Consider the following 13,256-nt stretch of genomic DNA (forward strand, 5'->3'; position numbering starts at 1 on the left):
TCTGAGATTTAAGCTGCGTTTTAAGAATATTGAGTATTTTTAAAACGGATAAGAAATGTTGTGAGAAAAACTTGGATCAAAATGGCAGCATTTGAAGAGTACTGATTTTCAGTGTTGTGGGTTTTTATCAGGTAGACAGAGAGACACAAACACGTGATATATGCCATATATATATATATATGTGTGTGTGTGTGTGTGTGTATAAAATGCTGACCTCCAATTTGTATGGTACAGTATCTATGCAATTACCTAATTTACCAGTAACTGATGGAAGATTCACAAAAGATACATATGGGCTGTATGGATATTAGTTGGCACAGCTGCTATTGGATAAATTAACCATTCACATCATGTTTAGCCAGCATGCTTTCTTTTTTCTCTTTTTTTTTTTTTTTGAAAGAGAGAGAGAGAGATAATATTCATGTAAACTCTGAATTGAAAACAATTAAATCTCCTCCCACAGTAGCTGGTGACACTCTGACTACAGCTGACACAGGCTACTGAGGAAGGAATTTTATTACAAAGTGATGCTTTGGGAAAGGGGAAAAGATACTTACCAAAAAGGGGCTGCTTTTAGTTACTAGAGATATTCTCATATAGCTTAACATTATGTTAACTTTTTTTGTATTCATTTTACATTTAACTTAATCATATTAACTAAAATATATGGACTGAAACAAAAATATCTATTACGGTAATGAAACCATTTAGTGCAGATCTGAAGTAATATAGTATTCTCTATTTCCTAAAGATTCAGAATATATCAACCCAAGAATGAGTTTAATTGAAACATGAACATTTTAATAGCAAATGCCAACATTTACAAAATGAATTATATATGGTGCCAGCCATTCAGACCCAAAAATTAAGAGGTGCCCTCAGATGATACTAATGGTATTAGATGCTGAATGTAACTGTTTGTAATTACACCAGTGCATTCCAGATTAAAGATCTATATTAAGGAGCACTACAAGGGTGTGGGTCAGAAGAGGAAACTTTGTGGATTTATTGCTTTGTTAAATGAAACGTTATGTGCTTATCTTCTGTTAATCTATATTTACATGCTTATGCAATTAGCCCTCTATTCCATCAGCACAAAGTGGAAACAGACTGGTGATAGCGCAAGGTGGCTTTAGTGCACCATAAGACATCAACATAAACAGATTTCAAAACAGAGAGCATTGCTGTTGCAAACAGTTCTCTCTTTTATTATCGTTACTGCACTCTCTAGTTTTACTGGAAGTGTTCTGCTGCCAACTAATTACCAGAATGGCAAATGGCGTGGATCATTTTCTGCTGCATGCAGCTACAGAATTTCCAATTAGCTCAAAAATTTCTAGTGCCTGAATCTTGTTACAAAAAAAGGATAGGGGAGACGGGGATGGATAAACTTTAAATCAGGTTGTATTATATTTAGCAAACTGTTGATTTTATTTCTCTCCTATGGATGTTTCTGTATGATTTCAAAATGAAATACGGAGGTGAAATTTGCACCGTGTATTATGAAATTACATACAAAAAGGAAAAATGATGACTTGATATGACATGAAGCGATACGTCTTGGAAAACAAAATGAACTCTCTGAGGCAAATTCCCCACCTCAGTTTATAAATGCATCATGGACTCAAATTCATCAATTCTTTGTTTAGTGTTTCCTTTTCTGATCTTGCGGTAGGAGATTGTATTGTATCTAGAATAACTATGTCTGGAGATATCATTTTTTTTCCCTGAGCCTGGCTGCTCCTCAGGTTTCTCAGGCTGGAAGTTAAAACTGGGGCTGGTAGGAGGGCATTCCTCCCTGTTACTTTCTTGGTTCTTTAAAGGAGACTCCCCACCATTTTCTTTCTTGCTTTCTATCAACTGCACTTCCTCCTCCTCCTCCTCTTCCACATTCTCTCTTTCTTCTAATTGTGTATCAGCTTTATTTTGCTCCTTGGATTCAAGCATCCTCGCTTCTTCCTGGGCTCCTGCTGTCTGGAACTCCTCGGCCTCATTAGCATGAGTAGCTGTTTCTTCCTGAGGTTGCTCTGTGTTCCTTTCTTCCTGTCTAGTTATTTCACATTCTTTGGTGCTTACAGGAATAATCTCCTCACAGGGCCCTGTAGCAAAAACCAATTAGTTTTGGATAAAGTATGGGACAGGGATTTCTTATCCTGCAATATGTTAAAGTTGCATTTGAATTTTAGTCTGGATTTCCATAGCTTACATATGCAGATCCCCACCACCATGAAAGTGCAGGATAAACTGAGCAACCATTTTCCAGAACAGGACTATGCGTCAGGAGCTAACTACATCTTGAGGCTGGATTTTCTATCACCATGAACACTCAGATATGCCACCACACCTTCTTTGTTTATAACAACCTGCCCATTGGTGGGTTTTGTACCTAGAATAACTATTTGTACCAATTTGTGGTTTTTACCAGTGTCCTCCTCTATACCATAGAATCATAGAATATCAGGGTTGGAAGGGACCTCAGGAGGTCATCTAGTCCAACCCCCTGCTCAAAGCAGGACCGATCCCCAATTAAATCATCCCAGCCAGGGCTTTGTCAAGCCTGACCTTAAAAACTTCTAAGGAAGGAGATTCTACCACCTCCCTAGGTAACGCATTCCAGTGTTTCACCAACCTCCTAGTGAAAAAGTTTTTCCTAATATCCAACCTAAATCTCCCCCACTGCAACTTGAGACCATTACTCCTTGTTCTGTCATCTGCTACCACTGAGAACAGTCTAGAGCCATCCTCTTTGGAACCCCCTTTCAGGTAGTTGAAAGCAGCTATCAAATCCCCCCTCATTCTTCTCTTCCATAGACTAAACATCCCCAGTTCCCTCAGCTTCTCCTCATAAGTCATGTGTTCCAGTCCCCTAATCATTTTTGTTGCCCTCCGCTGGACTCTTTCAAATTTTTCCACATCCTTCTTGTATTGTACTGTGATGCAAATCATAACAACTTCCTTCTTCAAGGAGTGGTGTTTGTATGTACACACCTGCATACGACTATCTAGTTAAAATAAATGAACCACATGGTTCAAACCCCCCAACTGCATGCAGTACTCTCCCAAGTAACCTTGTGTTCATATTGTCTTCAATCACTTCAAACCCCAGCCCCTCCCTGTCCTATTGTCTCCTTCTAGTCTCAGTTTAGAGCGAGATTCTGCAAATTCTTATTACTAGGTATTAGTGCTCGCAGGCATCACTAATTGACATGAATGGGACCACAGCCAGAATTGGGCCCTTCAATTGTAAATTCTTTAGGGCACAGATCACGAACTTACTTGTTTTGCAAAGGGCTATGCACATCTATACCGTTATAGATGTGATAAATAATATCAATTTGTGCGCCTTCATGATGTTGGAAAGTAATGGCTTGTGACATGATGTGACAGCATATCTAAATATAGTGAATGATTTGCCAAGGTTTGTTATGGCTAATGTAAATAATCAGTCTTAATGCAATATAAAGGTCCTGAAATCAAGATCTCAAAAGTCAGGAAATGTCAAAAAGTTAGAAAATTGAAAAGGGTGTCATGGGCCATAGTTTCTCTTTTAATGTCAACACGGTCACAATGTTAGGGTCAAATGGTGGGTCGGCTCCTGCATGGGAGTGCTGGGTGAGAAAGGGCACAGGGAGCCTTTCTACCCTCTCTCTAGGATGGGCATGCTGGCCTGCCATATTCTTCCAACAGTGCAAGGAACTAATGCAGCCCATGCTCTTATGAGGCAATCTTGTGCCATTAATATTGCATTAACATAACATGTATGGGGCAGAGGGAAGATTGCTGGATTTGTTTAGACTGGAGGTATGGGGTGGGGAGTTGTTTTGCTTTTTTGCATGTTTATTGTTACAGAAAAGATAATTCCAGAGCTATTTGGTTTGTGGCTTGAGCTGCCAAGCTCTACAGGCTTCATCAGCTAAGCTAGCACCAAAGTCAACCTCAATTATCTTGAGCATAGTTAACCAAAACTCTTGGGGCTAGATTCACAAAAAGACTTGGGTGCCTAACTGTCAGTTCAGACTCCTAAATCCCAGATTTCGGGGCTACTGATATTCACAAAAACCCAGCTCAGCTGCTACCTAACCCTGTAAGCACCTATACTCACTCAGCACCTACATTTCAACTGTACAAATTCCCTACGTGCCTAAATTTCTGTCTCTGGGCATGTGCACTGCTGTCTAGGTCTAGACATCTGAACGCCTAAGCTCCAGTGTGATTCACAAACTGAGGGAAGATACGTGCTCTACCGCCTAGCTCATCTGTAGGTCCCGATCCAGTAGGCATGCTCAGACGCTGCCTAACTCCACACAAAATGGCTGAAGTAGGACCACCTCTCTCATAACTTTTAGCCCAGAGGTAAGGTTACTCACCTGGCTTGTGGGAGAACTCTGATTCAAGTCCCCCCTCTGCCTGATGAGGAGAACAGGATTTGAACAGGAATTTGTCACCTCTCACATGAGCTCCTCAGTCACTGGGCTATGGGATATTCTGATGGGGGCAGCTTCAGTCTCCCCAGTTGAGGCTAGCTCACTTTGGCTAAATACTTTATGAGTAGGTGGCCAAAGAACGCAGGTGAGAATGACTTGATGGCCTGGTGTGTAGAGCACTCACCTAGGAGGTGGGAAACTTAGTATCTAGTCCCCTCACTCCAAATTATTTAGCCAAAGAGGAACAGCTTCACTACACAGCTAACGCCTGCTTGCTGTGTTCCCATCCTCCATTGTTCAGATAACAACCCCCTTAGTCTGTTCCACTGGACATTATATGCAGCAATCCGGACAGGGTTTCCAAGATAGTTGAACATGGAACCAGTGTGACACCACTTCCTTGCACAGTTGTTTGCCTCCACTGAGAGAAGGTTCTACCATCTTCTCCTGCAAAGTGTGTCACTCCACTCCTGGATCAAGAGTTACAAATGTGCTACAAATTCCCTCACCCACAACAAAGTGGCTGGCGGTACTTACAAGCTCAACAACATCGTGCTCAAACATTATTAAGCCTATTGCATTTGCAATCTCTTCCTGCTTCAACAAATGAGCTTGTAACCAAACAACTTTGCTGTGAGTGTTTTTTTAAAACCACAATATTTTTATAAGTGCACAGCTAACAGCTCGCCAGACTTTTCTGCTGCACATGCTCAGTCCTGTATATTCAAACCTATAGGATTTTGTTTTAAAACCATTTCTCCCTCAATACAGGCCATATTGTGATATCCTTACTTGTGCTGAGTACACTATATAGCGAGTATCCCCAAAAATGAGACTCACTGAAGAGAAAGATTTTAGGCAATGTGAGTAAGAGAGAACAATCCAGCCCTAAGGGCCAGATTCTCCTCTGCATTCCTGTTCTGCTCAGTTTAGGGAAGTGGGGGAGGAGAAAGTTTTAGGAAAAGAGTTATGACTCTAATCCTGTGGGTTGGTCTACAATGACACAGTCATGAGTTAGAGTCACCTCAGGGTTTATACCTTTTAAATCTTTGGTATGGGACCTTCAGCCAATAAAGAATCAGAAAGTAATGTTCTTGATCATTCTCAAGGAGGCACAGCAAAGATTTTATTCCATGAGTCATAACAAACCATTGTTCAGTAGATGCACGATATGTTATCTCTTCAGTTATGGACGTGTTACTGACAGACCAGACAGCATTGCATTCTAATCCTTGATTCTGTCAGACAATGCAGCTTAAAAGGAGCGAACACCGTTTCCCTTGTGGCCAGCTGTGGTGATTTAAGGCTGGATGTGGATCCCCAATTTGAAAGGGGGCTTTGCCATCTGGAGGAGACAACATCCTACATCTTCAGGCGTCGGCTCACACTGCAGATCCCTAGGCTGCATCGACTGGTTTTTATTTCATTCCCTCATCTAAGGCAAGCACAGCAAGCTGCACACTAATCAGCACAAAGACTTAGCAGCATTTTGCAGCAAGTAGGCTTTCTCTTACCCTATGAGAGGCTATAGGAAAGCACAGTGAGACCCCAGAAGTATGGAATCAAGCAGGAGTCCATCCTAGGGTTCTAGGAAATTTTGGTAGCTCTGGCCCCATTAACACATACTCTACTACTGGTTATCAGCACTTTAGCCTTCATCCATTCATAAGAGTAAGACCCTTCCAGGATAATGTTCTAAAAACAACTTAGACAATGTTTTCTTCATGGTATCAATGAGAGCAGACAGGCATTTTTCCAAATGTAATTTGCTTAAAAAAAGAAATTTAAAAAACAGAAGAAAAAAAAGACTAAAAAGACAAGAAAAGTGGGAGTTCCGGGAATAGCTTTTGGAATTAATATGAATTTTAAATGAATTGGATTAATATAAGTGAATATACAATTTGCTAATTTCTCCTTAGGAAATGATGAGTTGTCATATGTTCACTGGTTTAGTGCAGACAATTGGTTCATCTACTCTGGTTTCTAACAGCAATTGTAACGTTGCCTACACTTGTTTCAAGGGAATAAAATCTTCAAGAAACACTATTTTTATACTTTGCCATTTGGGGAACCCCCACGTTGATCCCCACTCTAAATCAGTGTATGCCCTGAAATATGAGGCATTTTCTCTCAAAGAATCAGCAGAAATCAGAAGGTGGAGACATATTAGGTCATCTAGACCATATAATTCTGCCAGAGAAGGAGTAGTCCCTAGAACTAAGATAATGGAACTGTCTGTAGAAAAATTTTCCTCAGTCTAATAGATTTCATCTTTGGGACATTTGCCTGATATTTAAAGTCATCTTATTTAGCTCCAAATATATGGTATTTTTATGTTTTTGTTATTTTTCCCATGCAAAACAGATATTACTAAAATCTGTGATCCTTACACCTATAAGGGAGAAATAAAAGATTTTCAAGAGAAAGGAAAATGAGTCCCAAGTTTCAGTGGGCTGTTCACTTAAGATTCAGCCTACCCTTCATTCATTCATTAAATGTGAGACATAAAGCTAAAACGAAATCTCAATTAAGCACTGGTTTCTGTGTGCTGAAAGCCTCAATAACCTGGCTTTGAGGAGCATTCAGCAAAGAAATAAGTTTTAATTAACATTGCCTTTTTCCCCCCCCTGTGAAATCTTCTTGCTCCAATGGCCACAGTTAAAAAGTGGGCACTTGCTACTAATTACCACAGGGTGGTATCTGAGACACAGTTTCACACTTTCCCTTTATAATTAGAATAAGAAGCTACGTGGTAACTGTGTGGTGTCTATTACCCAATGCTGATATTTGAATAGTATCCACTGTTCTTCCTCTTTATGGTTCGGAAAGGATGTAACAGTATCTGGCATCATAAATACCAGGAATCTCATTAAAATTTGTGCAAGCCGTAGTATAGTGAGGTCACAGAATGATACATTCTGAGATATCATCAGTGAACCAGGAATTTCTGAAAGAATTTCAGAGGAGGGAAGGTAGAATAAAACAGAGGCTAGTTTAAAGTTATTTCTGTGTTGAATACCCCTCCCCCCCCAGCATGGTGAAGGGGGACAATCAGCTCAGAAAGGAGTTATGGGGACTGATGATTTGCCCATCGTCATTGCCCTTTAAAGGTGAATTGTGTTGACAAAGAGTTGGGAGCTACTGGAAAATGTATCATTCATGCACTGTCTTTGCCATTAGGTCTTTCAGTGGGATGGTAGTAGATGTACCCACTGAGAATCTGAAATAAAGGGGAACTGCAAAGTGAATATCATCATTGTGTTTGTGCCATTTAGTGTTGAAAGATGGCCTCACCTCATGATCTCATACTATTAAAGCCCCTCCTCCCCCACTTCCCTTGTTTTGCCAGAGACTTTGGCAAGATTTTTGGAGGACCTAGATTGGTGATATCAAAGGAAGCTAACACCTCAGCAGATGGTCTCACAGCTAATTAGGAATGGCTTGTTGAAGCTTGCACGTTCCCTTCCACCTCAATGTCCCTGCCCCCTCACTTGAGATGAGAGAACTGCAACTCAGTTTCAGCCTCATGGAAGGTAACCCTCATTGGAGGCAGTGTAACTGGACTGGAAGTTAGGAGATCTACTTTCGATTCTACTTTTGATTTCCAGCTCCATTGCTGACCTGATGTGTGAATTTGTGCAAGTCCCTTCATATTTCTGTACCTCTTTTTCTCTTCCCACCCTTTGTCTGTCTTGTCTACCTAGACTGCAGACTCTTCAGGGCAGGCTGTCACTCACCATGCATTTATACAGTATCTAGCTTAAGGGAAGCCTTATCACAGATGGGACCTTTAGGTACTACTGTAATACAAAAAATAATTAATACCACCACCACCCAGGTCCTCCAGAGATCTTACTCAAAATTGTCCCTCTAGCCAAAAAAGGAGGAAGTCAAGATCTGATATTTCTAAAGTAATAAAACAAACAGGAAAATAAACTTTCCATTATAAAAATAATCAGAGTTGGATTTTCTGCTCTGCAGAGATCATGGAAGTAGAGAATACTGACCCACCAGAAGAATGAAGAAAGACCTAAAGGAGGTCTCCATGACTGACAGGAAAATAGCTAGGGATCTTGGGGGAATGACTAAGAAGGACACTGGAAACTGAAATGAAGTAAGAGGATTGTTATGGGTGGATGGGGGAAGAAGAGGAATTTAACAGTATGGTCAAAGTATCCTTGCCTTGAGAAAGAGCTGTTAAAAGAGCCAATGCAACTGGGGTAGGTATTCTACAAGTAGCTCATATGGGGCCCAGTCCTGTTCTTATTAAAATCTACTGGTGTTTTGCCAATGAGGTCAATGGGAGAAGGATCAGGCCCTTATCAGGAACCAGGATTCTAATAAGCCTTGGGAATAAACTATATAGTGAGGGAGGCAAAACAGGCCCATTAGACCAGTTTTCCAACTATCTCCCCCTCTTCCTACGCTGTATTTTTACAGTGCAGCAGTGACATCCAGTCGCCAGCTGGATTAATCACAGGTAGTTTGTATATTCCCTTAAGACATATTCTATACTTGCTTCTCCCATTCAAAGGTGGCAGACTACATTTAGATGGGTATCTCCTATTTGTCCTATTTGGCACATCTCTATTTTAAATGACGCTCTGATGTTGCAACAAATGATCTATTCAACATTTTGCCTGTGGGGTCCTAAGTATTAATTAGGCTAAATTGGTTAGGTACTAAAAAGCTGCCTGCAATTTAGAGATAAAGTGCTTGTGGGTAGGCGTTGGGGAGAGGGGAGTCTGTGAAAAATTACTTACTAGGTTTTATTGTACACTTGTAAGGCAACACAGTTGGAATATAGATGTCACCTTAAGAAGGAAAAGCTTCCATCATGATTTCCTTTCTCAAAACCTATGGAGCTTCTATGAAATATAATGTAGACACTGATAAATGTTTATATATTGTTCCTTTCCTTAATCAAAGCCAGTGTAATTATCCTCAGATTCTGAGGCTACCATATTTGGTAGTATTTATTTATACAGCTTTTCTGCACCTATCCCTGAAAGTTCCATATAGTAATTCTCTCACTTGACTTTAACATTGATAAAACTGTGAAAAATATTTCAGAGTTATATTTCTATATTTTTCTAAATAGATCTATACTGCATTTGAGGAGGTGGTTACTATTCACATGCAAGCTGGTATGGAAAGAGCTGGAGATACTACATGAATGATATTACAGTTAGATGGGCTTATAAATGAAAAAGAAAGGTAACTATAGCAATCCCTTCTCTAAACATTATAATCAGATACGCTAATCCAGGCACGTTGTACCTTGCAGTACCAGTGGTGTTTTCTAAGGTTCAGCAGTGCTATAAATCATGAGTGACTTACTTCCCATTGCAGAATTAGGATTCGGATAAGTTTCCTAGCTTGTTATTTGGAAAAATAAATACCCATGCAATTGTTCTCTTCAAAAGCCATCCCTATGTTCATATGATCAGCAAAATACCACACATCAGACAGCATTTCTCATTACCTTCTCTTGATTTCTCTTCATCAGGTCTAGTGTTCTCGGAAGGGATGTCAGCTGATCCTTCCTCTAGAGTTGCATTGTTTTCCTCTTGTTTTTCTTTAGAAGACACAAAACAGTGAGAAAGTGACTAATGACGGGAGTAAGTAATAATGATGATGACTAGTTTTCATAGTTACATACTGTCACCTGTATATGATAAGTGGGAACTAAAAACTGCTTATCTCTTGAGCTCTTACTTCATCCTGCCATGCTATGATAAGTGGGAACTAAAAACTGCTTATCTCTTGAGCTCTTACTTCATCCTGCCATGCTTGTAGCAATACTGTAGACAGCTAATAATTTCTCTTTCTCATTGTTTCCATTCCTTGTTAGTTCAAATTTATATCTGATTGTGAATCACCTCTTATCATGGTTTATGTCTATACATGTGTGTGGAGTTTCTGATAACATGTAAATTACATTCCATTATTCATTATGCTGTATGTAAAATAAAGGATTGGGTTTTCTTCCCAAACAAATTGAAAAGAAGCAGTATTGTACTTTACCTTCGCATTGCTTCTCCCCATCGAGAGCACCACATATTGTGTTGTCCTCTACTGAATTCTTGTTATCCTCTTGATTTTCCTTTTTAAGTGGAGCTTCAGGACTGGTTTCTGCATTTTCACATGGAACTGTCCCAACAGATTTTGCTATTTCATCAATAATATCAATGACCTGCAGCTGAGTTTTTTCAGGTGGTACATTCCCATTGTACTCAAGTATGCTAGATGTAATTGGGACTTCTTCTGTCATGATTACTGTAGTGTCCAATTAATTCCTTTGGGTCGTACACTTCCACTGAAGTACCAGTATCCTACAACCACTGTAGAAAAAATAGGCTATACACCTTATTACCTTTCTCACTGTTCTCCCTCCCCCGCTTGAATAGTCAACAAGTTTCTCTTCTTCTGAAGGCGTTATAGCAAAGCAGAAAACAGAGTAACAATGTCAGGATTTGTCTAGGATTTGCCAGCAGTCCCCTTCTACAAAACTATCCAATCAGCACCTTGCTTGTTGCTTAGAGTCTTCCAGTTGCATAATTAAATGAACCATTTTAATTTACATAAACAAACAATCTGAAGCAACAAAGCTTTTGTGCTGGCATGCAGAGCGGGTCTTTCAGCATGTCAGCCCCATGGTAATAAACAGAGATTTTGTACTCTTATCACAATGGCTCTTTGTGCGTTTGCCTTGTAACAGGAGCAACAATTGTTCTAAATCTTTAAGCCATAGTGAGTGACCACCTTTATTCATATTAGTTATGTGTAACCAGCTTAACATTCCCAACCAGGTTTATGTTCCGGTAAACCTTGAAATGCTGTTGGTCAGACAATGGCTTCATTTTCTATTTGGTAAGAAATAAACTAGCTTGTTTTAAAAGTGCACATATTTTGCATACAATACAGTATAATGCCACTTTCTTTAGTACAGCATCACTCAGGCCAACTGTGTCCAAAAATGCTTTACAGAGATAGGGCTAAACCATGAGAGGTCTGGGCATTTAATTCAGTGGAAGCTTCAAGCACTCAGCATCTTTCAAGATTTTGCACTTCCAAATAAGACCAGAGAATTAAAATGAAAAACAACAGCAGCAGGACAGGCAAGAGGGACAGAAACATTTTGAGATGAGATTTGAAATGAGAAGGTGAGTCAATGAGGCAGAGAGCTCCAGATGACAGGATATTTCTAAGTGCTACCATGTGCAGTGGAAAAATGTCCAGTAGAACGAAGATAAAGTCTCCACAAACAGCATGGCTCGTAGTATAACATATCAACAATGTTTCCCCATTTTACCAATCCAAGTTTTAGTCCCAGCAACAATAATATTCCTTATGTTAAAGGAATATAATAGGGGCAGTGGCATGAGACTAATATGTACATCACTGATTATCAACCTGACCTACAAGTTAACTGAGTCTGAGAAATTTTTTCTAAGGTACAGTACTCACAAAGAATGAGTGAACTCATTGTTGTAGTTCACTGGGAAGCAATTGGCCAGTCCTGGGTGACAGAGGCATTTTTGCCCATAGCTGAACTTGTCCTCACAGTCTCTTCCACAAACCTAGCATCTGAAGCCAAGTTTACATAAGAATGAAATCTTCTACTTTAAATGTCTTTTCATAGCAGTACTGTTACACCCTGACACCCCAATATTCACCACTGTCGTGTAATTAGGATATGTCTTATACAAAGTATGCCTTGTGAGGTGTCATTCTAAATGTTTTGCTCTGCTAGACAGTAATAGCTCACTGGATTGTATGTGCTATCATCGTATGTGAAGTTATGAAGTTTGGCTACATATGTGTTGCTGAAACATGTCCTGAGGTTGAAAACAACCACAAGCAGCATTTCAGGTATGACAGTAAAAAGGTCAAACAATGTTAAGGGCTTACTGAGGAAATGCACACAAGCACAAGGATTACCCGAGGAACTGTGTACAATAGAAATCTCTCAGAGATAGCACTACACAATGGGAACTGTTTGACCCAGGTCACAGCAAAAGAGCTTTCCAGCAAGTGGGGAGAAGATAAAAAAGGGAGGAAATGACATGATGGAGGGTACCTCACTCTCCCTACAACAACACACCTGGAAACACCTGAGGAACAAAGACTGAATTGTGGGAAGTGATGGTCCCAGGCTAGAAGGATTTTAAGCCTGTGTATGGAAACCTGGGAAAGCCAAGGCAACTTGTGTCTTAAGAATCTGTCAGCCTGTTTATCACTCATGGTGAGAATTTGCTAATTTATATCTTACCTATGTAGTGTGTTAAGCTCATTTTGCGGTTTTTGTTTATTTACTAAAGTAATCTGCTTTGATCTATTTGCTATCCCTTATAATCACTTGAAATTTACTTTTTGTAGTTAATAAACGTATTTCTTGTTTATAACATAACCCAGTTTGTGCAATTCTTATCTGTAGGGGGTAGGGGGCAAGGAGCTCTGCACCTCTCTCCACATTGAGGGAGAGGCTGAATTTTTATGAGCTTGCGCTGTGCAGATCTTTCTCTACAGTGCAAGACAGTAGTATCTTGGGTTTATCTCCCAAAAGGGGTGTGCACGTGAGTGCTGGGTGAGTCCTCTCACACAGAGCTGACTTCAGTCTGTGTCTGCAGCTGGATGTGGCCCTTCCGGTGTGTGTGTGCTGCAAGAGGCCAGAGAGCCTAATTTGGCAAAACAGGAAGAGGGAATCAAGGCTGGTGGAGCAGGAGAGGCTCAGTGAAATCCCAGTAGATCAGGTGGTATCATAAAAATGAGTTTGGTGTAAATGATTTGTAATTGTTTTAACTTTTCATGAGAGATGGCTACAGTATA

At 40.0% G+C, this 13,256-nt stretch overlaps 1 protein-coding gene across 1 annotated transcript; it reads right to left on the reverse strand.

Annotated features, from left to right (window-relative positions):
- Positions 1–763: 763 nt before the first annotated feature.
- ERMN (ermin) lies at positions 764–10,931 on the reverse strand. Its single transcript, XM_084643802.1, has 3 exons — positions 10,452–10,931; positions 9,910–10,002; positions 764–2,099 (listed from the first exon to the last, which is right to left on the reverse strand). The coding sequence occupies exons 1-3, from the start codon at positions 10,696–10,698 to the stop codon at positions 1,606–1,608; spliced, it is 834 nt and encodes a 277-aa protein (XP_084499928.1). The 5' UTR covers positions 10,699–10,931; the 3' UTR covers positions 764–1,605.
- Positions 10,932–13,256: the final 2,325 nt, after the last annotated feature.

This window comes from Lepidochelys olivacea (genome assembly GCF_965140295.1).
Source record: "Lepidochelys olivacea isolate rLepOli2 genome assembly, chromosome: 11".
NCBI lineage: Eukaryota > Metazoa > Chordata > Testudines > Cheloniidae > Lepidochelys > Lepidochelys olivacea.

Excerpts from the sequence above, each read along its gene's own strand:
- ERMN (XM_084643802.1), bottom strand. The coding sequence starts at position 10,698 with ATGACAGAAGAAGTCCCAATTACATCTAGCATACTTGAGTACAATGGG. Across the intron at positions 10,003-10,451 it reads TGGGGAGAAGCAATGCGAAG|AAAAACAAGAGGAAAACAAT; the intron begins GTAAAGTACAAT and ends TGTCTTCTAAAG. Across the intron at positions 2,100-9,909 it reads TGAAGAGAAATCAAGAGAAG|GGCCCTGTGAGGAGATTATT; the intron begins GTAATGAGAAAT and ends TTTTTGCTACAG.